The sequence below is a fragment of the Pezoporus flaviventris genome, unplaced genomic scaffold, assembly GCF_033815535.1.
Source record: "Pezoporus flaviventris isolate CSIRO_AGI_PZ_B2104156 unplaced genomic scaffold, CSIRO_AGI_Pfla_v1 ptg000012l, whole genome shotgun sequence".
Lineage (NCBI taxonomy): Eukaryota > Metazoa > Chordata > Aves > Psittaciformes > Psittacidae > Pezoporus > Pezoporus flaviventris.
Window position 1 is genome coordinate 181,359 of NW_026892560.1, and position 26,238 is coordinate 207,596.

Sequence of the window (26,238 nt, forward strand, 5' to 3'; positions counted from 1 at the left end):
TAATCAGTCTAAACTTTTATCAAAGACTTCTTTCTTGGAAGGGAAATAGAGGTTTTATCAAGCCAGCTCCAAGAGGCTGAAGTCAGGATGCTTTTGGAATAAGATTTAGATCAGCACATGCTGGAGATGAGTCCAGATCTGCAGTTCCACACTGAGATTCATACACACTGCTTTATTTGAGAGTGAAATCTTGGCTCCTGCCAAGTCAGCAGAGGCAGGAATTTGCCTTTCTGATTAGGCCTTTTTAAGATCACTGGTGCCTGGTCCAAACTTGATGGCTCAGTTTTCCAAGGGGCTTTCAGCTATTTTGGGAATTTCAGTATCCCAAGTACCGTTGTTACAGGGAATTTAAAGGAGCTTTGATTTATTGAGCTGTGGTCGAGCAGAAGATGCCTCCTGTGAGCCTAGTGAGTACCAGTGTTTGCTGATTTTTTTTAGGCATTTATAAAGCACAGCAGAGAAGCAACATGTTGTGCCTCTGGTATGTGTCTGTTGTAACACAGTGAAACCCCACCGGGCTTCCCTGTGCTCCAGCAGGACAGGGTGACCACAGGCCATTTCGGGAGGGTTGGGAATCCCACCACTTGCCGAGTGCTCCCAGTACCTGGATCGTGCTGGGAAGGGGGTGCCACCCGGTTCCTGTTCATCGCTGAGCCTCGCACGTCGTGCTGGATCGGGATAGGAGCCGGCCCCTGTGGTGGTGGGAGGATGGATTGCCTCTGCCTGATCTTCTCCTGGTTTGCTCTGCAAAGGGAACACGGAACCACCCTGTCAGTGCTCCTCCTGGCTCTGAGGCTTCTGAAAATGGGCTTGTTTAATCCCAGTTGTATCACAGAACCCCAGCCTGGTTTGTGATGGGACCCTAAAGCTCCTCCAGCTCCAACCCCTGCCACGAGCAGGGACCCCTTCCACTGGAGCAGCTTGCTCCAAGCCCCTGTGTCCAACCTGGCCTTGAACACTGCCAGGGATGGGGCAGCCACAGCTTCTCTGGGCACCCTGTGCCAGCGCCTCAGCACCCTCACAGGGAAGAGCTTCTGCCTAAGAAGAATAGGAAGGAACTTCCTTGAGTTCTTGTCAAAGTCAGGAAAACTTGGAAACCGCTTGATCTGCCAGGTTGAAGTATCCCACAGTACTCACTTGAGTGTCTGTGGCCGTATCTTCTTCCCATGCTTGTGGTCTGCCAGGGCACTTTCAATGTCCTCATGCACCATCTCCGCCTCAAAGACAAAACAGGGATGGTTTAGGGGCTTTGCTTTGGAAGGGTTTGAAGGCTTTAAGTGGGTGCAGGAGGAAGAGCACAGTTTGTTCTCTGTTTCACCCCAGCAGTGGGGGCTCTGCTCACCTCCACCTCGTCGCAGTTGAAGAAGTGGATGTCAGGTTTGTGCTGCTCGGAATCCTGGCACACCAGGAGGAGGATGGAGGAGTAACGCATCTGGTTCAGCACCGTCTGGCAGTGCTGGACCGTGGGCAGGGGAAAGTCCTCCAGCTCCTCCTGCAAGAGGAAGAGGAAGGGGTCAGGCAATGGGGAGGCACTGAACTGATGGGGAATGGTCCCATGTGTGAGCTCCTAGGGTTCCTGTTTGAGGAGGGAGACCTGGCAGAGCTTGTGCTTCTCCACTGTGGCTTGTTGGGCTCTTCAGAGATACATGTGAAGGAGTGCAGAGGGCCAGTGGCTTGGGACTGTGCAATAGGAGAGAGGTGGATGGCAGAGGTGAGCTCTTGTTCTCCAAGTTCTCCATATGGGGCCCAGTCTGAGACTTTGAGAACTTTAGTTTTGCTGCTCACCATCATCTTACTGCTGCGCTCTGCCTGCACCAGTACAGTCATCATGCATCCCAGCAGTGCACTGGGAGGAGAGATGCTTTGTGTGAGGGGTGCACCCTCCCACTGTGTCCTTGGATGACCTTGAGCTTAGATTCTTTAGTTTCTCATTGCTCAAATCAGGGCATCCATCATCTGGATGCTCTTTCCCTTTGGATTAGGTGTCCTACGCAGGTGTATGTGTATTGCCTGTCAAAACAGGGCACTGCTCTTGGGCAGGTAATCCTGTGTGTTGTTTTAATACAAGTAGTATTTTGTCCTTCCCTCTCTGCTTATGCCTTATGAGGGTCCCTCTGGACCTGCCAGTGCATCACTCCCACAGAAAGCCTGACGGTGTCTTGCATGTGGACTATCTGCACTCTGGAGCTGTGAGTAAACCACCTCACACCTGCCTGCCCTTTGAATTGGAGCCAGCCCCTGTTCACTCAGGAGCGGATTCCAGTAGGGATTCACCCTCATTTGGGCTCCTTGCAAATGTCCCTCCCAGGCAGGATGGGGAGGGAATGGGCTGTACCCCACATGTTGTTCTGTGAGGAGCTCTGGTACCTGTGACTCGCAGTCCAGGAGCCGGATGGACTTGTCATTCACTTGCAGCAGCATCTCCTGTGTCCAGATCTTCTCTTTGGAGTTGAGCAGGATGAGTTTCCGGATGGCATCATCCACCGTCACGATGGACTCGCTCTTGTCCATGATGAAGGTGGCCAAGTGCTGGAGTCGGGGGGGGGGGGGAAGGAGGGAAAAACACGTCAAAACACTTGGTAGTGTGTGTGAATCAACGTGAAACCATCTCTAAAGGCTTGAACTCCTCTTTGTCTGCTCCCTGGCGCACAGGGAGGAGAGAGTTGCAGCAGAATGTGTATGTTTTGGTGGTTAGCACCTGGCCACAGTGGTGAAAGATCTGGGTGTTGTAACGCAGCACCATGAGTTTCACCACCCATATTTATCTCCCTGTATGTCCCTTCAGCACCTCTGGCCCCCATCCAGCAGTGCGGGGTGCCTTATACACAGGAGTTAGTTCCTGGCTTGTCTCACGCTGACTTGGAAGCTTCAATATGGGAGTTAAGCTCCACTTGCCAAGCTCAAAGCAGCTGCATTCCATGCGAGGGGAATGCTGGGCAGGGAGGCAGCTGCAGAAGGAAGCGTGTGGCATCCCAGTGGTGCGTGAAGGCCACCCCAGAAATCCAGGCTGTTTATTTCCCTCCCCTCTGATGAGCAGCCAGCGCAGGGCATGCTGCTCTCTGTGCATGGGGGGAAGGCCCATCTGCCAGCAGAGGGAACCTGAGGCAAGGGAAGCTGGAAGTCTCTCTGACTCTGCAGTGGTCCCTGTGTGACACAGGGCACAGCCGGGCCATGGTGACAGCAGGGGAAGGGAAGATAATCGGTTGCAGTTGGCTCCAGACAAGGTGGATGCAGAGGGAAAGGCTCAGGTTTCAAGCCCTGGTAACCATGACAGGCAGAAAGGGCTCCTTAAACGTGATGGTTCATGTGATGGTGGGAATTGAGTGGATAGGAACGGTGGTAACCAATTCCCAAGGACTGGAAAGAGCGGAGATAGAGGATAAACACTGCAGAGCGTTAAAACCCAATCCTGTGTTCATAAAGCAAAGGTACTGGGTGAGGCACTGGCCAAATAACACTCCTGGCAGGTGTGTGAGCTGAAGGCTGAGATTAGCCATGCAATCAGGCCTGAGAAACATGCTCAGGTGTGTTAGTGTGATGGTAAAACAGTGCATGGGAAGGTATTCACAAAGTCAACACTATCTGTGCAGAGGCGACAAACCCTCTGCTTTCTGAGCAGTGCAGGGAATTGGTTTATACCTGGTGACAGCCATTCTTATCTCGTCTATTATCTTAAAGGCAGGTTTACAGGCTACATAAATTCCTTTGGGGTTTACTGTTAGGCTTTATGCAGGCGAAAGCTACTTGAGTAACTCGGAGTATTTCCTCTTTTCCATTTCCTTCAAATACTGGTGGAATGAGAATCTTTGACTTATCCCCTTAACCTCCCTTTTCATCCACATGGATCTTCAGCTATAGTGGCTCTTGTCAGAAGGGGCAATGATTGCATCCACTATTCAACTTACAGAGGACTTCAAAGGGTGTAAAATGCCTCTTGTAAAACTTTTCTCCCTATCTCGTTGCTGCCACTGAAATCCTGTTTGCCTCAGTCAAAGTTCAGGGTAAGGACTCAAAGTGGGTGGCATGTGGCATGATTCATGAAGAATTCATGTACGTGTCAGTGGTTAAAGTACCTGCTCTGCTTCCACGAGGGCCTGTGGGGATGGCGGCAGGGCCAGGGCCTCTCTCCAAGTGAGTGTTTCTTCATGTCTGTATTTCATTGTAAGCAACTGAATTGGCTCCTTCATGTCTAACCATGGACTTAAGCTCTCTGCTGGACTGGGGTCTTCAAACCAGAGAAGAGAGGGCTACTAAATATAGAATCATAGAATGGTTTATGATGGAAGGGACCTTAAAGCTCATCCAGTCCCAGCCTCCTGCCACAGGCAGGGACCCCTTCCACTGGAGCAGCTTGCTCCAAGCCCCTGTGTCCAACCTGGCCTTGAACACTGCCAGGGATGGGGCAGGTTAAAGCCATTCCCCTTGGCCTGTCCCTCCAGTGTCTGATGAAGAGCCCTCTCTAGCATCCTTGTAACCCCCTTCAGATACTGGAAGCTGCTCTGAGCTCTCCACACAGCTTCTCTTTCCCAGGCTGAACAGCCCCAATGTTCTCAGCCTGTCTCCATATGGGAGATGCTCCAGCCCCTGAGCATCCTTGTGGTCTCCTCTGGCCTTGCTCCAACAGTTCCATGTCCCTCTTATGTTGAGGACACCAGATCTGCACCCAGTGCTGCAAATGGGATCTCACGAGAGCAGAGCAGAGGGGCAGGATCACCTGCTGCTCATGCTCCTATATGATCCTATGTTTTTCTTTCTCCCCTTGCCCAGTTTGCAGTGGGAATGGTCCAGCTGGCTTCAGATGGGCACCTCCATCCCATGGTGGTCAGCACTGGCGTATTCCATTACAGGAATTGCCAGGCCTGGGACATTCAGGCTGGCTCCTTGTCTTTGACTGGTTGCCTGTGACACTGGGAGCTGCATTTGGCTGAGTTCCCGTTGTGGTTCAATGGTTTTGGGTTACTTGAGAGGACACAGTAGCTGGGGGGGAGCTGAAAGGTGATAGTCCATGGGGGCTCTGTTGTATGGGCAAGTGAGGGAGCCCTGCGTTTAACCTGTCTGTGCTGATCACGGGGGGTTTGAAGCACAGGGTGATGAGGGATGGCAGCTCCCACTGCTCATCAGATGAAGAGAGGGAGGGGAAGGAGGACAAGAGCAGCTCCATTTCCCGTTTCCTTGTGCAGAATTCCCTCGTCCTTTTAACGCCTTTTTTCCTCCATTCTCATCCCTCAGTTACCACACACTTCCATTTGCTGCATCTTGATTATTCAGACAGGGAAGCTGTGATAAATGATGGGTTCATGGGCCATTTTCACATTGAAAGCACAAAAGAGGTCCATGTGTAATGAAACGAACTTCACATGTTGTACTCATCATTCCTGTCCTCCCTTCCCATCAGTGGTTCCCCATCTGCAGGCTGCAGTGACAGTGTCTGGCTGAACGACTGAGCAGCAATGGCTCTACAGCAGGTTCCTCAGGCACTGACTTCCCATGCTCATGCCACACCTCATAGCAAGAGGCTGGAGTTGCTGATCTGTGTCCACAAACCTTGGTCCTAGATGGAGCCCAGCAAGGGAAAGGGGTCAAACCAGTGAGTTCCTAGCTTCGGTTCAGGTCACCCACTGGATGTGCAGCAGCAGTGAGTGGTCCCTGTTTCTCTCCCCATCCCCAAAGCAGTGTCTGATGTGAGACCCCAGGGAGGGGCAGTTATATGGCCTGGGGTGACCTGTGTCATGGGAGAAGCCACCAAAGCTTCAACCCAGCTTTGTTCCAGGGTTTGGGGGTGATTCAGAGCTGTGTCATGGCTCTTTGTAGCCTTGGGAGGATCTGGGCTGTAGCAGAGACTCTTTGCTTGGACTTCCAAATACTGCCATTCTGTACTGGAACTCTGGAGAGCAGCAGGGAAATGAGATGCAGGAGAGCTGGTGTTGATTTTAGAGCAGGCAATATATGAGAGGAGAGAAAGGAGAGGATCCCATCCAGCCTGAACCCTCTGATTCATAGGAAGGAGTGGGGTCAGTCTTAGGAATTGTCTCAAGGCTTGTGCTGCTCTCATAGTCCTTTATGAGAGGAGTCTGTTGTGCAGAAATTCCTGTGGGTGCTCTTTCCTTTCCTACCCTTTTGTGCTCAAAAGAATCATACGAGAAGCCTGGATGACCCCAGCTTCAGTGTATGTGATGGAGAGGACTTGCGTGGCCTCAGCCCCAGGTCCAGGCTGGCAGGACCATGCTGGTAATTCCCTCAAGGAAGGAAAGCTACCACAGATGGCCAAGTCTGAAAGTGTGTCCTACAGGCCAGGAGCTGGAAACTGTGTGTGAACCCAGCTTGGGGGGAAGCCTGGGAGATAAGTGTTCCTATAGGACCAGGAACAGTGGAAACGAAACATGAGGTTTCAAGCAGCTTCGCTGTTTGCCTTTCAGGGTGTGAATCACAGAATGGTTTGGGTTGCAAAGGGACCTTAAAGAGCGACTCTTCCTCATTCTAAGAAGCCTCCCAACTCCTCTTTGGCCTAATGAAGGTGTAGGACCAATGAAACAGTTTGTGTTACCAGCACCTATCACTGCCACTGGCCTCGCAGCCCGTAGGGGTTCGTTGCATACTCACCTGTACGTGGTACTGTGATGTCTCATGCATGATGATGTTGGAGTTGGAGTATTTTTTTCTTTGTTCTGCAACAAGAAGAAGAAAAGAAGGCTTCAGTGGGGTGCTACAGTTATTCCCATCATCTCTGAGCTTCCAGCTTCAGTGGGGGTATTGGGAATAGTAAGAGACAGTCATGATTTTAACTTTTGTAACAGGGATTGACATGTCGGTGTGTAGGGGACAGAGAATCCCAGCATCATTGGGGTTAGAAGGGACCTCTGGAGATCATCACAGGGGAGATTTAGGTTGGAGATAAGGCTGAAGTTCTTCCCCGTGAGGGTGCTGAGGCGCTGGCACAGGGTGCCCAGAGAAGCTGTGGCTGCCCCATCCCTGGCAGTGTTCAAGGCCAGGTTGGACACAGGGGCTTGGAGCAAGCTGCTCCAGTGGAAGGGGTCCCTGCCCGTGGCAGGGGTTGGAGCTGGAGGAGCTTTCAGGTCCCTTCCAGCCCAAACCAGGCTGGGATTCTGTGCTTTTGTGATCTGCAGCCTGGATCTTTAATCCTTCCTGCGTTTAACTCAAACCTGAGCACTGGGAAAGGAGATTCCAGTGTTCCAGCATCCTGCTGTCCTTCATCCCAAACCACTCCGTGATGCTATGATTCTATACAGCCCTTGAATCGTTTTCCAACAGGAACCTTCTACACTGCTGTGATGTTTTAGTTTGCTTTCTGGTGTTTCCTGGCGAGGCACAGTACTTAGAGATAGGGATCAAGGGCAGCCGGAGCCTGAGTTCCTTGTACAATGTTTGTATGAGGCAAGAGATGTTCCTTCACTTCCTGCATTTCTTACTGGAAGGTGGCAGTAAGGAGCAACTGGGAGGCAACTGCTTGGAATTTTGTGAGGTCATTGAAGAGAATCCTGTAAGAATTTCCTCTGCCACCTCCTTCATTGGTGCTTGGCCAGGGATTCCTCCTAAATACTTGGCTGGAATAGCAGAGGAGTAACCATCCCAGCCCAGAGTGATCTCAAACATCTTCCTCACCACCTCTGATCCCTGCTCGGCTTACCTAATGCAGTGGCAGTTCTATACATCTGCACCCTTCTTAAAGCCTGACTTACAACACCCTCTCCTCTGTGGCCACACTCACAACCAAGGGGCTTTCAGAACACAGCCGATGTGTTCTGTATTAATGTATTAATCTTCCTTTAGTTGTAGTTTACTTCAAAGCTCTGTAATGCCTTCTGGGGGCCAGGGGCTTCTCTCTGGCACCCAGAAGTATCCTATAGGAATTCATTTGCTTTCTTTCCAAACTTATTAAGGAAAGGATCTTTGGGTGAAGGGGTGCAGGACCCACAAGGCCCAGGTGAGTGAAGATACGTCTCTTCTGAAGCACAGGCAGTGCAATGAAGTGAGGATCAAGGAGAGCCCTGCGAGAGGCTGCAGGTGGGAAGGAGTCTGGATAAGGAGCAGGGTCTGCTGGAGCAGTGACCACTGTACAGGCCACAGGCAGCCAGGGCTCTGGTCACCCCTTGGATGAGGACATCAGCCTACTGAAGGTGCTGGGGCCACCATGGGTTGTTTGACATCTCCTTTTGCTGCCCTCTGGAAGGTGGTTTGCTTCCTTTTAGTGTGTCCAGCAGGACAAAGCCCTGCCTCTGCAAGGAATTCCTTCCTAGTTTGCCTCTGTGCAAATCCTTTCCCTTCTGGGGAAGGGATGGAGCTCGAGTGGCAGTTCTGCCTTTACCACTGCTGGTGTCTTGCTTTTCCCTCCCCTGTCCCCTGTGTAAAGTCGAAGTGACTATTTCCTATCTGCTGCTGCTCCTGTTGTACCACTGAAGTTACTACACCATTTGTTTCCCCCCTCCATGAAGTGGCTTCAGTGCCCACTATGGCCAGACATGGTCTCCCTCAGTGCTGCCTTTGCCCCTGGCTGTGATGAGGCACAAATTGCTCTGCAGACAGAGAATCCACCCAGCCCCATCCCTGAGGATTGAGCAACGTGGGCTCCCTTAGGAGCCTGCAGGTTCTCCTGCACCCTGGCCACCAAAGAAGGAAGAGTGGGTGACAGGAGCAGGGACAAAGGGGGAGTGGAGGGGAATGGGGCTTTTGTGTTGCTTGTCTCTTATCAGGCTCTTTGCAAGTGTATCTTATCGTGGCTGCTGTGGGAGGGACTGGGGGGGACTCCCAGGTCAGGGAGAGGAGCTGGAATGCGCTCAGGGAAAGGGAAGGGGGAGTGGTGCCCTTACCTGCCTTGGGCTCTGCATGGGGAGAGGCCCAGCAGAGGGGAACAGAGGGGAAGAGGGCACCCACAGAAGGGAAAGCTTCATTGCAACACGAGCAGTGACTGGGGCTGCCCAGGGCAGGCCTGCAGGCACCGGCCCTGCAAGTGTTCACACACCGTGGAGACGAGGCCTCAGTGCCATGGGGCAGTGGTGGCCTTGGCAGTGCTGGGCTGGGTGAGCTTAAAGGGCTTTTCCAACGCAGCTGATCGTGTGAAGCACTGCTGCCCTGACGGCCTTTTCCTTCTCTTCTGGCTGTATCCCAGCAAAACCCAGTCTCTGACCACTTCACCCCAAGACAGCACAATCCCTGGTTGCTCCCAAGCCGTGGGGTTGCTTTCTGCTGTCCTTTACACCTCCAAAGCTACCAGGAACCACCGAGACTCCTGCAAGCAGACGCCACCTCCAGCAGCTGCCCCAGCACCAGTTCAGACCATGCATCCTGTCCATCCCTTTCCCCCCCCCACACACACGGCTGCATGGAGACAGCGGAGGGGTCAGTGCACTGCAGGGATAGGACAGAAATGAAGGTCAGGGTCAGGAAGGATGGAGGTTCCTGAAGCTGGTCATAGTGATGAAGAAGAAGCCCAAGTGTTGGCTGGGGGGGGTAATTTGCCACCTTGGATGCATGTCCTCTTGTAAGCCTTGCAAGCAGCAGAGTGCTGGCAAGGAGGAAATTCTGTGATGAGCAGAAAACAAACCCCAAAGCAACCAGTCTGGAGCTTTAGCTTAGTCCTGAGGATGTTCTTGTATTCACTTCTCGCCTGAATAGCTCCTACTTAAACCTCCTGCCAGCAGATCCTGGGCAAAGGAAGGAGAAGCTGGATCTGCTGCTTCCCCAGACACTTAACACAGGCACGTGCCTCCTCAGCACTGCTTGCCAGGATACCTGCGAGTGATTCCTGTACACTCCTTCCTCACAAGTGTGTGTGCTCCTGCATGGAACATGCAGCTTCCTGCCCAGGTTTCTCCTGCCTAGAACGTGAGGGGATTTCCTATGAGCCCAGCCAGGCCCTGGAATGCTCCTGGTTCACGCTGAGCTCAGACCCCGTGGTGCTGTGGGGGTTCTTTGGCTGTCCCAGAAGCAGAGGCTGGTGGGGAGGCTGCTTAGAGACTGGTTATGGCTGCCCAAGCTCAGCCCTCTCAGGTACGTTGCAGTGTGGGTCTTTCTCATGTTCTCTTGTTAAGTTTACTGGGTGCTCTTGCTCCTGTGACCTGCCCTGGTTTGGGGCTGCAAAGTGCTGCTGGAGTTGGGCCTGGGGCTTGGGACACGTGCAGGTTTGCAGCCTGCTTTGCCTTTGGGTTCCACCTTGGTAGCATGAACATTCCCTCTGGATTCCCTTTGCATCTCTGTCATGCTTTTATTCCTTCTTGGCTTCCAGGGAGGCAGGATGAGTGGGGTCCTGCTCAGCCCTATGGACATTGCCAGCAGGTGTCTCTCCAGAACAAGCTTTCCATGGGATTTAGCCTGGGAGTTGCACCATTCCCTTTGGCCAGCAGAGAAGAGCTTTTTAATTTAAGCTCCTCTTGGTGCTGCTCCACAGTCCCAGGGCTGAGCAATGGTACCAAACCCCTCTATGGCCACAGGAGCACACTGAACACACAAAGACAACCAGCATGAAAAGAGAGGGGCTGCTTTCATTCAGAGTTTGGCAGGGGTTGAGAAAAGCTGGTTTCAAGCTGACTTCAAAGCTTGTAAACCCTTGTCCAACACTTTGAGCCTGAGCTGTGCCACCAGCTTGGCAGGACACCTGAGTGCTTTGTACCCTGTATCCCTGTGACTGCAAACACAGCTTGAGCTCTGCCTCTGCCTGATCCTGGCAGCCCTGAAGTGGCTGCTGCTGGCCAACAGAAGTGATTTGTTGATGGACATGTATGGAGGCCTCAGAGCAGCTTCCAGTGTCTGAACGGGGGTACAGGGGTGCTGGAGAGGAGCTCTTCATCAGGGATGGGAGTGATGGGACAAGGGCTGATGGGTTCAAACTCAGGGGAAGGTTTATCAGGTTATCGGTTATCAGGTTAGAGCTAAGGCAGAAGCTCTTCCCTGGGAGGGTGCTGAGGCGCTGGCACAGGGTGCCCAGAGAAGCTGTGGCTGCCCCATCCCTGGCAGTGCTCAAGGCCAGGTTGGACACAGGGGCTTGGAGCAAGCTGCTCCAGTGGAAGGGGTCCTTGCCCAGGGCAGGGGTTGGAGCTGGAGGAGCTTTAAGCTCCCTTCATCCCAAACCAGGCTGGGCTTCTATGCTCACAGAGGTGTTAGTGGAGGTGCCAGGTTTCCCTTTGACACCACCAGCAACCGACTTGGAGGTGAAGCAAGAACAGTTCAGAAGGAAAGACCTCAGACACCCACAGCAGAGCTCCCTGCTCAGCCCTTAGCTTCAGAGCGACCTTGAGTAAACTACTTCATATCCCAGCACGGCCACTTCCCACCTTAGGCTAGCACCAAAGGGTCAATGGCACGTTCTGTGTGCTGGGGGTTTAATTGCAGTCTGCCCTACTTGAAATGTGGGGCAAGGTCTGGAACAGGCCACACATCCCACAGGGATTCCTGGCACAGGTGAGACACTGATTCTTTGTCTCCATAACCTCAATTTCCTCACCCAGCATTTCTGGTGTAAATAGATGACACTACTGGAAATGAGAACACTGCTGCTGTGTGGGACGGAGGCACACTTGGACTCGGAGACATCCCATCCCCTCCTTAAAAGGGAGTGGAAAAGGCTGAAGTGGTTGGTCTGGAAACAAAGGGGATTTACATTGGGACAGGGAAAAGTCTGCAGCACTGAAAGGACCCTTCCTTAGGGACTTCCTCTGTGCAGAGCTGAGCCAGGAGCTGGTATTCCTTGAGGAAAGAAAGGATTTCCAGGGGGATGCTGTTCCCAGAGGGAAGCTGGTTTCTGGCAGAGCAGCCCATGGGGCTGTAGCAGTGGTCAGGGCTCTGGCTGGTTGTTACAGGCTCTGTGGGGTCCCTCTGATGCCTCTGCCCCATCCTCCAAGCTCAAGAAGCTGGATATGTCATGGGGAGGGATGAGCTCACTGTGTCCCTGTGGGAATATGCCTGGAGAAGCCCTGGGGAATCTTGGGGACCAGTTGAAACATCGGAGTGCTGCACGGCCCAGAGCCATCCCTGCGCTGGGGTGAGCTGGTTCGGGGGGCAAAGGCCCCTTTAAGCCCTTTTTAGCCTTTTCCAGACAGAAGCAGTGCCAGCACAGGGATGAAATGCAGAGGTTCCCTCCCTCTGCTGATTCTCCCAGGGGAATGTCTGCATTACCTCCAAGAGGGGCAGAACTAGAACAAAAGTGCCTTTATTTTGCCTCGGGGCTGCCCACGGTGAGAAAGGAGCTGTTGCTGCAGTCTCTTTCCTGTCCCTTGCTTTAAGATGTCTGCTTGCTCTTTCTTCTGAGGTCCCTCCTGTGTCCTTGGCTCCTACCTGCCCCCCACACCCTGGAAACTGCTATTTTTGTGTTTCCTCCTGGCATCCACAAATACAACCACAGGGCCTGAGAAGAGCCAGGCTTTCCGGGGACAGCAGGATGCTGGAACACTGGAATCTCCCTTCCCAGTGCTCAGGTTTGAGTTAAACCCAGGAAGGATTAAAGATCCAGGCTGCAGATCACAAAAGCACAGAATCCCAGCCTGGTTTGTGTTGGAAGGGAGCTTAAAGCTCCTCCAGCTCCAACCCCTGCCACAGGCAGGGACCCCTTCCACTGGAGCAGCTTGCTCCAAGCCCCTGTGTCCAACCTGGCCTTGAGCACTGCCAGGGATGGGGCAGCCACAGCTTCTCTGGGCACCCTGTGCCAGCGCCTCAGCACCCTCCCAGGGAAGAGCTTCTGCCTAAGAGCTCAGCTCAGTCTCCCCTCGGGCAGGTTCAAGCCATTCCCCTTGGCCTGTCCCTACAGGCCCTGGTCCCAAGCCCCTCTCCAGGCACAGTCTTAGGCCCCATCTATCCAAGAAGTGTGTGTGCTTTAAATAAAGAGGGACTTTCTGGTTTACTTCCTCCAAAGCAATGTGCTGAAACATTGCAGAGCTTTCCCTGGAGTCACTGTTATTTGCCTTAGCTTGGACCTGGCTCTGGTTGTGCTGCGCTGATCCAAATACACCCCACACAGAACGATGCTGTGGGGAGATCTGTGGCTGTTTGGCTCTAAGAGGGGGATCCTTCACCTTACAGAGGTGAACTCCCTTGGCCACGAGAGGCTGCAGGAGTCAGGTCACTTGTCCTTGGTTGTCTCTGGGTGCCCTTCTCAGAGCCCTGGCCCCTCTCTGCCTGTATGATTGTGTATGTATGAAGGCTGGCACGTTGGCAGCAGGAGCTCGTTTCCTCCTGGTTCATCTGACACCTCTCCCACGGGGACACTGCAGTTCTACAGTGTCTTGCAGGGGTGTCATCCAACCCACCCCTGCCCTGGGAGGCAGAGAATCTGCATAAGCCCCATGTGATAAATAAGCATTAGAGGAATCTAGCGATGGTTTCCCCCAAGTTAGATGGAAGCTGCTGTTAAAGGGGCAGGTTGGTGTCTAAGCTCTGTTTAACTGACTTCTCTTCTGTGACCTTCAGGAGCTGCAGCAGTGAGGGGACTCTTTGGATATACAGGGGCTGGGCTGCAAAGGGCAAGGAGAGCTCCAGGGCTGTGGCACTGGTACAGCAACCATCTGCAGGTGGTAAAAGCTGCTGGCATGAGCCCGTGGTGACCATCACTGTACTCTTCCCTTTCTCTCTGCCAAGAGGTGGGAAAACAGCACAGCTTTGTCCCTTGCTTTTGGTGTCTGGCAGGAGAATAAACCTCTTAGCACAGGGATCTTGTCTGGAGGAAGGTGGCTGATGTGATCCACTGCTGTGGCCCAAAGAGCAGCCATGGGTGAATCTCAGCTGTGCCATTGCTGAGCCCAGACATTGCTCTAGGAATGGTATGGGTGATCCTGAAAGCTCTGAATGAGTATGGATGGAGATGAGATGTGGAACATGCTTGAGGGTAGGGAGGCACTGAAATGTCCTTGGGGATGTTTAAAAGCTGTGTAGATGTGGCACTTGAGGACATGGGTGCTGGGGAATGGTTTCATTTGGTGATCTTACAGGTCTTTTCCAGCCTAAGCATTTCTATCATTCTATGCACACTGGTAAATTCATCTCTTGCCTGTAAGGCTTTAGCCCAATGAGCCCTAAAATCCTCCTTTCAGGGGACAAAACCCTATAACAGGCTCTGTAACTGAACTCGCTTCAGTTGGTCAGTCCCTTCTGAGCCAGTTTGCTTTAGTTGTGCCTCCTACCCGGAGATGTGGGGAGAACTGCAGAGCCAGGATGTTTTCTATCACCAGTACCTTGTGGCTAACCAGTGCTGTGGCAAGGATGTTCCCCAGTGGCCACTGAGGAAATGGGGAAAGCTGTGGCAGGAGGAGGTGGATTTTACCCAAGGGCTCAAACTGGTGCTGGGCTGAAATCCCAGCGAGGAAGCTGAAATCTGGGCTGGAAGGGAGCGTCCTGTTTGGCTTTGTAAGGAGTGGAAGGTATGAAAGGGAGTAGTAAGTGAGGAAAAGAGGCAGGATCGATGCACATCCTGGAGGGACGGGGTTATCAGCTTGGTCCAGGAAACCAAACCACATCCTTTGTGCCAAGTTCCCTCCCCATTTCCATGCAACACCCTTTTCTGCAGGGAGTTAGGATGTGGCTGTGAACGCTCCCTTCAGCCTGGTGGGTTGTGGGCATGGAGATCGGGATAACTCTGCCTGCTGGGCCCAGCTTAGAGCTGGAATACGTGGTTGCAGCATCTAGGGATGGGGAGTAGTGCAGAGAGGGGCAGAGGATCCCAGTGGTATCAAGGGTGGGAGAAAAGGTGGTCCTGTGGGTAACAACCCTGAGCAGTTGCTCCATGCAGGGATTGCTGGTTGTAGAGGGGAAAAGGGAGCACCTTCACTGCTGAGCTTCCCTGCAGCATCTCAATGCCCTGATTCTGTCCAGGGAGCAGCCCTGGGTCCTGCCCAGCAGCCAGAGTGTTCCTGCACAGTGCACGCAGTGTTTCTTGCTGAGCTCCATCCCTGCACAACCCAGGAGGTGGGTCAGGTTTATTTGCTCTGCTCGAGTGGGCTGTGTCTTCAGCTAATAAAGCAGGAATGTGAGCGCTTGGGCTGAGCTGGGGGAGATGTTGTGTGTGCCGAGGAGGAATTCGGCCTCCTGACACCTTCCAGCAGCTGCTGACACGTTATCAACAGAGCAGCTCCCTGCTCCCACACCCCATTCATGCCCTGGGCTGGCCCAAGCTCAGTGAGAGCCTTTTCATTCACTCCAAGAGTTTCCAGACCAAAGTAACATGCCAGCCATGAGCAGTGCTGCCCCATGCATAGAAACCTGGAGAGGGGCTTTAGCCAAGGGCCTGTAGGGACAGGCCAAGGGGAATGGCTTGAACCTGCCAGAGGGGAGACTGAGCTGAGCTCTTAGGCAGAAGCTCTTCCCTGGGAGGGTGCTGAGGCGCTGGCACAGGGTGCCCAGAGAAGCTGTGGCTGCCCCATCCCTGGCAGTGCTCAAGGCCAGGTTGGACACAGGGGCTTGGAGCAAGCTGCTCCAGTGGAAGGGGTTGGGGTTGGAACTGGGTGATCTTTAAGGTCCCTTCTAACCCAAACCAGGCTGTGACCCCTATGTAACACCACAGGCATCCCCCCTGCCAGCAGCAGGAAAGAAGGGCTCCAATCTCCCCCCAGGCACCAGGAACCCGGGGTCACAGCAATCCTGAGCCTGTTCTGCCCTCTTGGACAACTCATACAACGCAAAAAGAGCAGAAGAAACCCCACGATAGTCCACAGGCAGTCTGGGGAAAGCAGAGTGTGCTGGGAGCACCCACCCCATTCAGCCTCTTTACCCCACACAAGTGCCTTCTGCATGGGGGCTGTATGGTCCCACAGCTGTACCCCACACAGTCACATCCATAGGGCCTGTACTCGCATCTCTCAGCCCACCCTGTCTTAACCACCACGGGGTTTGATCCGCAGGAGCCAGCAGGAATGCTGCTTTCCTGTTTATCTTCCAGCCCTGTTTCCAGTTGGAGTTTTAAGTGTCTGAGGTTCTGAATGAAAGGGTCACCACAAGGCAGTGTCAGAGAGGAGCCGGGGAAATCTGAACCTGGAATCTCAGGTGGGAAAGGGGATGTGAAGAGAGAAGCTGAAATGGCACCAAGGGAGCAGCAGGGGAGGACAAGGGAGTTATTCAGGCCTGGCAGGGGAGGAGATGGGGCAGGCACTGCAGTGCCTGGGGTGGACTGGGGAAGCAGCACTGGGACGCTGCACTGCCTCTGACCCATCTACTGCCAGAGCTCTTCTCTCCCTGTTACCGTCCCACTGTACTGGGAAAGAGCATCCAGGGATGCTCCCTGCTCTGAGCAGCTTTCAGCCTGTCCTGGCAAAGAGGAAAGCCATGCCCAGGGGGAAAGTGTGCTGGCCATGGCTATGGAGGTGGATGGAGACACGGAGCTGTGTGTCCATCTCCCCCATCCAGTGCTCTGGAAGTCTTGGGCAAGCAGGGCAGGTCCCTTGGGAAGCACAATACATACAGGACCTAGGAAATCGCTGTTAGGTTGGTGCTGCTGCCATCAGCACCGGGTCCCTCAGTCCCCTGTCATTCCCCAAAGGGAATGTGCAGGGCAGCCCAAGGGAAGCGTTTCCTCCTCTCCATGGCAAGGAGTCTTGGGCTTTGCTGGGTCTCCTGTGGGATGATAGCGCTAGAGGCCTGGTATCTCCTGAGTCAGATGTACCTAAGGCCAAACACCAGCCTTGCACCGTGCTTGGAACCTCGGGAATCACCTCCATGAGGGCAGTGCTTTCCAGCTTCTGCTAACAGACCCAGGGGATCCACCTGGGTCTGAGGGACACGATTGTCAGTGACACTGTTCGGATGCTGCCCACATCCCCTTGGGACTGGGCACGGGCATGGTGCTCTCCTACGCAGCCAGGCAGCTGTAGGAAGCTCAGTTTCCAGGCACCATCCTGCTGGGGTTGTGTCTTGCAGGCAGTGCCAGTGGGGGTTAAATCCATGCACAAACCCTCTGCCAGAGGGCTGTGGGGAAGGAGCAGCACCTCAGTGCCCCCACTGGGAACTGCCCTGGGGGTTCCAGCTGGGATAGTGACCAAGCTCAGGGTCTGGGCAGGCGATAACTAGGAGTAACTGATGCCCCTTCTGTTGGTCCTCAGGCTGAGCCATCACTAGCAAATGCAGCTCTAGGGAAAGCTACACTGTGTTGAGTCAATGTTCCTGTCTGCTTTTGGGGTGATTCTTGAGGTGGCCCAAGCCTGTGAGGGGTGCCTCACAGCAGGGACCCCACCTTGGACACGTGCGCTTGTACCTGGAGGCTGAAGGCCCTGTTTGGAGACAAGGGAGGTCTGTGAAAGACCCCCACGAGCTTAAACATAATTTACTCCTCTGTCAGCGTGTTCTGCCCAGCCAGTGCCAGTGGCCTCTGCCTAGCACCTGGCAGCCCATGGGTGCAGCACCAGTGCAGTCCCTGCTCCTGCAGCTCCCCAGGAACTGCTCTTCTCTTTGTGTTGGTGCCCCGTGTCCTGTTACAGCACCGGGGCCTGGCTTGGGTTACATGGAGGTGCAGTGTGAAGCGATAGTGCCTTGTGGGCTGGTCAGCACTGCTGCTCGTGCTCCAGAATCCCTCTTCCAGCCCTGCATCCTGACGGGTTTCAGTCTTTCCCACAACTGAGTGTACTGAGGATGGGGTGGGCAGGCTGGAGCCAACTGGCTGGATCCCTGGGGCCCAGCTCTGCAGTGCCCCTCCATGTCCCCCTGCTCCATTCTGTGGCCCTGGTTTTGGATCTGCCAGGCACTTCTGTGCCCCAGCGCTTGAAGTGAGAGGCAAAGACACCCAAGGAGTTGGCCAGGGGTGCTGGGAAGCAGCTGAGCACCACAGGGACAGCAGCAGCCAAACAGGAATGGGATGCTCTGAATGCTCCTGCAGAGCCGTTTCCATCCTACAGCCCTATGAGAAACCTCCTGTCAGCCCCAAACTGCCCTCCGCTCATGGTTACACTGCACAGTCCATCACCAGAGGCAGTACTGTCTGATCAACCGTGGCACCATGCTTAGGTGTCACCTACAGGGGTGGCAGAAGCCTGCCATGGGAAGCAGAAACGCTTCCTTCAAGCCTTTCCTTAGCTTCTTCCAGAGCCCTCCTGGTTTCCCCCCTCTCCATGGGCTTTCATCTGGGTGCAGAACAGATGCCAGTAAGTGGAGAAGTAGCTTGATTTATTTATGGTATGCATTAACATTAATTCAGCTGGTGGCTGTGCATTGAGTAAGGTGGCAATTTGATAGTCCCAGCCATTCCCCAGCAGGGCTGGGGAGTGCTCTGTGCAGACTCTTCCAGAATGGGGAGCTGAGCAAATGGGATGCTGCTTTGTTAAGGCAGGAGGAAAGGACATGTGACAGCCAGGAAACTCCACTGGGAACAGCTGAGCACCTAAAGGGGTATCAGCTCTGGCAGGGGAAGATACTATGGAATCATGGAATGGTTTGGGATGAAGGGAGCTTAAAGCTCATCCCATTCCAACCGCAACACCTTCCACTGGAGCAGCTTGCTCCAAGCCCCTGTGTCCAACCTGGCCTTGAGCACTGCCAGGGATGGGGCAGCCACAGCTTCTCTGGGCACCCTGTGCCAGCGCCTCAGCACCCTCCCAGGGAAGAGCTTCTGCCTAAGAGCTCATCTCAGTCTCCCCTTGGGCAGGTTCAAGCCATTCCCCTTGGCCTGTCCCTACAGGTCCTTGTCCCAAGCCCCTCTCCAGCTTTCCTGCAGCCCCTTTAGGCACTGGAGCTGCTCTAAGGCCTCCCCTTCAGGAGCCTTCTCTTCCCCAGGCCAAAACCTCAACCCAAGACCTCGCTCCCATAGAAGTAGTATTTAGCCCTCTGTGTGCATTGGAGCATTGTGTATGTTATCCAGGGAGCTTCCAATGCAGTACTTGTCTGTGTGAACCTGGGAATCACTGTGCTCACTTCCTTGCAGGCCTGGCAGTGTGCACAGGCTGAGGGTGCCATCTGATGACACTGGAGGAAAATGGGAATATCAGTGGGGTAAGCCCCAGGTTGTCCCTTGGCAGCATTGTGACCCCAGAATCAAGGCCAGCTCAGCATAATGTGATTTGTTTTCACTGTGAAACGTAATTCTCCCTGGAATTTCAGTTCTGGCCTGCTCTCCATCCCCAAATGTGCCAGCTCAGAGCAGAAACGGATGCTGGGGGAGGGAAGATGTGAGTGCCAAGGGGACCCAGGTGTGTAAATGCTGGTTTAACACATGCCAAGTGTCCTTTGACAGCATCTTGAAACAGAGGGTCCGTTTAAAGTCCTGCCAAGGAAAAGCCCTGAGGATGCACAGGATGTGCTCCTGTGGTGCTGGGCTGAGCCAGCCAACTGCTGTGTACAGTAAATCAGAGCATCCCAGACTGGTTTGGGCCTTATATCTAACCGAAATCACTGCTGGCCTCAGGCTGCTGCAGGGAACTAATGGGCAGCTGAGTTACTCCTCTTGAGGACTGCTTTGCTGGAATTTGGTCCCATCCCTGGTAAAATTTGCTTTTGGGGTGTGTCTATGGGTAAAAAAGCCCTGTAAAACCTGTAACCCAGTACTGAAAATGGCTTATTTGAGCAACTGTTTGTTTTAAAGGCAGTTTCAGCCTTTCCCTTCACTGGCTTTGGTGGTGCAGGAGGTCCTGTGGCTTGGTCCTTGCTTGTGCTGACCATTAGATCCCACCCTGAGACCCTGACAGCTCCAAATCATGGGCTGCCTTTGCCCCTGGGAGCCAACCTGCTTCTGGGCTGTGCTTCTCATTCATTTCTACATGTGTCTGTAGGGCTCTGTTCACCTCACAGGGATCTTTCTGCCCGGATCAGGTCTGCAGGAGCTTTTGGTGCCCAGCAAAAGGAATGATGCCATTAGAGGTAGGAGGAGCCGTGTGCAGAGTGGGGCAGCACCCAAGCACTTCCACATCTCCTCCTGTTGCTTCTTTCTGGGCTCATCCTGTGCCCTTTGGGCTCCAGGCAAGTGACTGACACAGATCAAACACCCACTTGGCACTGGCCCATCATGCAGGCCCCAAAGGGCCTCAGGCAGTACCAGCAGGTTTCTGTTCTGCCTTTATTCCCTTGTTTCACTGCTTTGCAGCTAGTCAGAGTTATCAGTGACTTAAGCACAGCCTCCACCTTGCCACCAGTATGTCCCCACGCACTGTAAGTCACTGTGGGACACTGCCCCAGCCCGCTCCACACTGACCCTTCAGCACCAAAGGCACTCCCCAGGGACACACCACCCTCACCTGGGGGCTGTAAAGGGAGATGTCTCATCAAATATCAGCTCTGCAGTGAGGGGCACGGGCACATGGTTTGTACCCATTGAAGCCATCAACCAAGCCCATTGAGAGCTCTGAGGTGGGACAGCTTGGAGGCTCAGAGACCCCAAAAGGTGTTCCCCCCCCCATCTTCTTATGCAGGCGGTGACTGAGGGAGGTGACAACTTTCTCCTTGCTCTGCCCACTCCCCAGGCCAAGTCTTCACTTGGGGTGCATTAAGGGACCCACAAAGCTCAGGACTACCTGGTAGTGACACCATGTTCTTTGCAGCTCTTCACCCAGTGCCTCCCTGGCTGCTCTGGAGCTGGGGTGCTTAATACACACACTGCTACCAGGCTCTGCCCAAGCACCATCCTTCCAATCCCCTCTGCCTCCGGAGTGCCAAAGGGCACTGGAGTTGTCATGGTTCACTGAGTAGTTACAGGAGGATAATCATTAACCTGCTGGGGACAGTCTCTCTTCTGTTAGGCCTTTATCAGGGTATCTCAGGAACACACTGCAAAGGGTCTGGGTGAGGGGAAGCAATGATCTGCACAGCTTGCCCTCACAGCATCACAGCTGGCCCCAGCACAGGAGGTGGATACCCAGCCTTGTGGTGTATGCAGGGCTGGAATCACATGGCTCTGATTGAATTCCAGCCTAAAACACCCCAACAGCCACGTCCAGATCCTCACAGGTGCTTTTGCCATAGAATCCCAGCCTGCTTTGGGTTGGAAGGGAGCTTAAAGCTCACCCAGTCCCAACCCCTTGCCATGGGCAGGGACACCTTCCACTAGAGCAGCTTGCTCCAACTGAAGCCTTAGATGAGTTTATGGACACAACTTACCATACAGGTCCTTTGCACTCAGCTTGGAGGCTCCGTCTGCTCTGCCCATGCTGCCACTGTAAAAGACAAAGGTACAAAGGAACCATCAGCTCCTGGGTCTTGTTAACCTCTCCTCTCCCACTGCAGCTCACAGCACTGTCAGCACTGCTGCTGGCATGAATGGGATCAGCCCTACCCTCATCACGTCTGTCACACATGGTATGACAGTAAGTGCTCAAGGGCAGGTTGGACACAGGGGCTTGGAGCAAGCTGCTCCAGTGGAAGGTGTTGGGGTTGGAACTGGGTGATCTTTAAGGTCCCTTCCAACACAACCATTCCATGACTCCAAATTAGCAGGCAAAGCCTTTGCTTGGCTGCCTGTGCCAGCAGCTCCCTCTGCAACCCCAGCTGATGCCCACACCACGGGCACGTCACTGAACCCAGCAGCTGGAAACAGGAGACAGAGGAGCCCATCAGGGCCTGTCCTCTCTGGAGTTACCTTCACACAGTGTCCCCTGGAAGGACATTGCTGCTGGAGGGGCTGTTTTAGGGACAGGGGCTCCCAGTGTGTGGTAAGCAGGGTTCTTAGAGGGAGCAGGGCAGGTAAATGGAGACCCCTCCACACGGTACCTGAGCCTACCTGAACCTTGTGTAAGGACCAAGATTAAGATCCCTTGTTACTGGACTCTTCTGAAATGTGCTCCTTGAAGGCAGGGCTCAAACACAGAACGTGCCCAATATAAAAATGTGGAAGGGCTAATTCACAGAACCATGGAATGGTTTGGGTTGGAAGGGACCTTAAAGCTCATCCATTCCAATCCCTGCCACGGGCAGGGACCCCTTCCACCGGAGCAGCTTGCTCCAAGCCTGTGTCCAACCTGGCCTTGAGCACTGCCAGGGATGGGGCAGCCACAGCTTCTCTGGGCACCCTGTGCCAGCGCCTCAGCACCCTCCCAGGGAAGAGCTTCTGCCTAAGAGCTCATCTCAGCCTCCCCTCGGGCAGGTTAAAGCCATAACTGTGTGCAAACACTTGAGGTTTGGGTTGTCAGGTCTCCAAGCATGGGTTATATTCCCGGTAGGGCCACCCCGCTATGCCTGTGCTGTGCCCAGCAGTGCCCAGCCAGGAAGGAACAGTGTTTTCTGCAGCTCAGGCTTGGCAGGGGAGGATCAGAGCAGGACCTAGGGTTTCAGGCACTGTCCTGCCTGGTGCAGTGAGCCAGTGGCTGGCCAGGGGCACTCTCTGTGCTGTCCCAGTGTCCCCCTGAGGGCAGGCAGTGGTTCATGGTGCTCACACACCTGCACCCTGCTCTCCAGAGGCCAGGAGCATGCAGGAAGGAGGGAGAGCTGGGGGTACTGGCTCCACTGGGAAGCTGCTGAAGTGCCCAAGCTGCAGGTGGAGAGGTTCCTGGTGTCCCTCTCTTCTCTCCACCTAATGCGCCATAACCAGCATGCAGGACACAGGAGGCAGTGATTCTGGCTATGGGCACAGCTTGTGAGGTGCCCAGGAAGGGTGAAACAAGCAGCAGGGACCTGGGGAGCAGTGGGACCACTGGGAGCATCCCCCTCTTTGGTAGGAAGGAGGAGAGGTGCCAGCATGGAGGAAGCCCACCATGGAGATCCTTACTTTGAAGAGCCAGGGTTGCTGCTGAGGGATCCCTTGAGACTCATGTCGCTTCACAGGACAGGCAACTGCAGCAGAAGCAGAAGAGACAGGGTTAGTGTTAGAAAACACCATCAGGTGATGTATCCGTGTGTGTGCTGCCCTTTCCACCTTCATCCGGGCTCTCCAACCAGTGAAGAGAGCACCATGGGGCCTCCTTGCTCTGCCCTGTGGCTCGGACACCTCTCACAGCTCTGACCAGGATGCCTTTCCCAACCCTAATGCCCACTCTCCCCTGTTGCCCATCCCTTCCAGGCACATCCCAGCTCTGTGGTATTCCAGCATGTCTTTTCCTAGTGAAGCAGCCCGGCCTGCAGTCCAGCAGGGATGGATGGGTGGGTAGATGTGGCTTTTGCCTTCATGGGCTGTCAGAGACCATTAACACACACACAGATCCCTGTGGCCGTGTGCTGTTAAGTGTCCTGAGTCCCTTTTCATGCCTGCAGTGCCATTATCTTCTGTTACATGGCAATTTCAAGCTCTAGACCAGCTGAAGCATCCTTCCCAGGGCATTGCCATACAGGGAATAGTGAGATAACTGTGGATGCTGCCCCACTGGCACGTGAGGATGGAGAGGAGTTCACTGGGATGGCTGAATGCTGATGAGAAACAGGCAGGTTATTTCCCTTCTCTTTCAGATGAGGATGACAAATACCATGAGAGAAGATCTGAGAGAGATGCAAGCACTGCTTGGAGAGCACAGCTTCAAGGGGAGGGAAAAAGGTAAAGGGCAAACAAGGTATAGAGGTATAACCAAACCTCAGGACTCTTTGTGTTAGCATCCAAGACATTCACCTCTGCCCCCGTGCAGGAGCTGAAGCAAAGCCAAGACTATGTCTTCAGGTATTTTTATCCTCTTTGTGGAGCTCAGGAGGCTCCTGCCATGGGCTGGGGTCAGACCCTGCTCACCATAAGGTGGTCAGAATCCAAAGGTGTGGCTTTAAAACACTCGCTGCTGGCCTGAAGGAGGAAATCAGTGTCTTGAGTGGGATTCCCTGCGAGGGCACCCTTGAACGTGCTTGCCCGTGGGGTTTTCCTGACTGAGTTTAGGCTGAAGCATGTGAAATCCCCAGGGAATACTTTGGAGCCATCCCTGGCACCTGGGATTTCCTCTCTGGAGGCTGATTTGGGCAGGGCCTGTTGGACTGTCAGCAGAGCTGCCCTGGCTTCCTTACCCATCCATCCGCTCCTATTCCTCCCGTTGGAAGCACTCATTTGGGGTGTTCTGCTGCGTGTTTCACCCCGAGGTGAGGGCAGGCTCCGGGTTTCTCTGCTCTGAACAAAGGTGTTGCTCAGAGGGCTGTGCTTTGTGGAGACCCAGGTGAAGCACACGGCTCGTGCGTGTTGCACCCTGCTAACAGCTCTGCACAGCCACACTCCCCAGAGAAGGGCGGTTTGGGGCTTCCACCCTCCTTCGTGTCACACAAACCCTCCTGTGACAGCACTGGGATGCTGTTAGCAATTGCCCTGACATGGGTTTTGCAGCTCCTACGTTCAAATCTCCCCTTTCCATCTCGTGGTTGATACCAAAGTCTGTGTGCACACAGACACAGACTCAGACACACGGTAGGGCAGAAACTTGGTGTTCCGCCAGCCCCGGCAGTGTAATGAAACCCGTCCCTGGGCCCAAGCCTGGCTACCTGTGAATTTTCCCTCTGTTAATAGCTGTCTGCTGGTTTCCTTTTACACTCCTCCTCCCCTTCCTATCTCCCAGATCTCCGTGGGCATTAGCATAAGATACCTGGAGAAGGGAGCTGGGCTCTCATAAACCCAGCCCCGGTCTGTTTACCATGCCCCATTCAATCGCCTCCGTGCCACGGCTCAGGATCTTACCTGGGAATGTTTCTGCCTGTTAATGGAACATTCCTGGCTCCCTTTCACTTACTGCCCCAGGGCTGTGTCCTTAACGGACTGAAATCCAGGTGATGCCAGCACGTAGGTGGCACCAAGCATGGCACAACAGAAGGAACCCGGGATGCAGCCCAGGTCACCCTGGTTGTTATTGCTCCTTCAGGAGCTCTGTCCAAAAGACAGTGTTGGCATCTCCTCCTGCTTTTAGAGGATCCCTGCTCAAAGCCTGTTGGCTGCCAAAGGAGCAGCCCCTGTGCCAGTGGCAGGAGTTGGTGCTCAGCTGCAGGGTAAAGCGGGACTGGCCATAAAATGAGCCACTTCTTTCTCTCTCCATAGCTGATAAGGAAGCACTGAGGGGATAAGCCGGGCTCCCAAGAGGAAGGCAGGATAAGCTGCTGTGTACCTCAGCTAGTGGAAAGGCCACTGGACCCTGTTAATGTGCTGCTGGAGGAACATCCACCATACACAGAGAGTAGAAGGCTCTTATGTGGTCCCCAGTGCCCCAAAAGTCTTCTGCTGGGCCCAGCATTAACACCACTGACCTTGCAGTCAGGGGCTGCTTCTAAACTGCTCCTTCTGCCATGCCCCATCAAGTGCCCCTGGTCCTTCTTGGCACTTAGAGCACAGGGAACCCCAGTGTCCCCTCTCCTGTCACCCAGCACCACTGGAAGCCTATCTTCCCTTCCAGGGTGCCTGCATGGAGCTGGGAGCATTGAGTGTGGTGCCAAGGGCAGCAGGTCCTTCCCTGCTGGGCTCCATCCTATTTATTCCTGCTGGTTTCACTATTTAACCTTTGCCTACCCTCAGCTGCTGCATTGAGGGCCAGGGCTGTGTTCAGCTTTCAGTGATGGAGATGAGGGTGTGCTGTGATGCTGGCCAAGTTAAACCGGGACAGAGCCTCACACCACAGCTTTTCATTCACTTTGATTGTTATTAATTGAATCCCAGCTGGAAGCTTGGGGCCAGGGGACACGGCTCTGACTTTGCAATGGTTTTGTTAAACTAAGAGACAACGGGACTTAAGATGAGGAAAGGGAAGGGGTGATCCTGCCCCTCTGCTGCGCTCTGGGGAGAACCCCCCTGCAGCCCTGATCCAGCTCTGGGGCATCAGCACAAGAGGGAGGCCAGAGGAGGCCATGAGGATGCTGTGAGGGCTGGAGCAGCTCTACTCTGGAGCCAGGCTGAGAGAGCTGGGCTGGGGCAGCCTGGACAAGAGGTTCTTGGTTCAGCTGTGAGCTTTGAGTGTCTCCTGACCCAAACCGTTCTATGGTGATGAAGAAAGGGCTGAGAGTCCTTGTGGCCAGAACCAAAGATCAGACTTGAGAGATGAGATGAGATGAGATGAGATGAGATGAGATGAGATGAGATGAGATGAGATGAGATGAGGCTGGGGCTGGGTGGCTGCTGCTCCCTGTGGGGCACCCCTAAGAGCTCTGTCAGCCTGCAGCCTCTGAACACATCCTCTCCTTGCTGCCACTGAGCTGTGCCTCACACTTCCCACATTAGAGGGTTCCTGATCTCCCTCCTGTCTCCCTGCAGGGTGCGGCTGCTTCTGCTCCTTCCCCAGCAGCGCAGGAAGGGAGGCGAGAAGTGAATTGTGCTGGTTGATGTGAGGCTGTGCAGGGGCTGCCTTTCCCTCTGCCCCATCAAAGCCAGTTCAAGACTCTCTGGTGGTGCAGGGCAGTTTCTTCGTGGGTCACCTAAGCCTTGCTCGTGAGCGTGGTGTTTAATGGGATCCAGCA

General features: G+C 54.1%; 1 protein-coding gene across 1 annotated transcript in view; it reads right to left on the reverse strand.

The window, feature by feature from the left end:
- Window positions 1-26,238, reverse strand: part of EPS8L2 (EPS8 signaling adaptor L2) — a 59,572-nt gene that overhangs the window by 16,033 nt on the left and 17,301 nt on the right. Inside the window, exons 2-8 of the mRNA XM_061450932.1 lie at window positions 22,610-22,674; window positions 21,007-21,062; window positions 6,601-6,665; window positions 2,368-2,529; window positions 1,343-1,492; window positions 1,138-1,217; window positions 605-744 (exon numbers count right to left, since the gene is read on the reverse strand). Coding sequence (XP_061306916.1) covers window positions 605-744; window positions 1,138-1,217; window positions 1,343-1,492; window positions 2,368-2,529; window positions 6,601-6,665; window positions 21,007-21,062; window positions 22,610-22,653 — 697 coding nt within the window. The 5' untranslated portion in view covers window positions 22,654-22,674. The remainder of the gene's footprint in view (window positions 1-604; window positions 745-1,137; window positions 1,218-1,342; window positions 1,493-2,367; window positions 2,530-6,600; window positions 6,666-21,006; window positions 21,063-22,609; window positions 22,675-26,238) is intronic.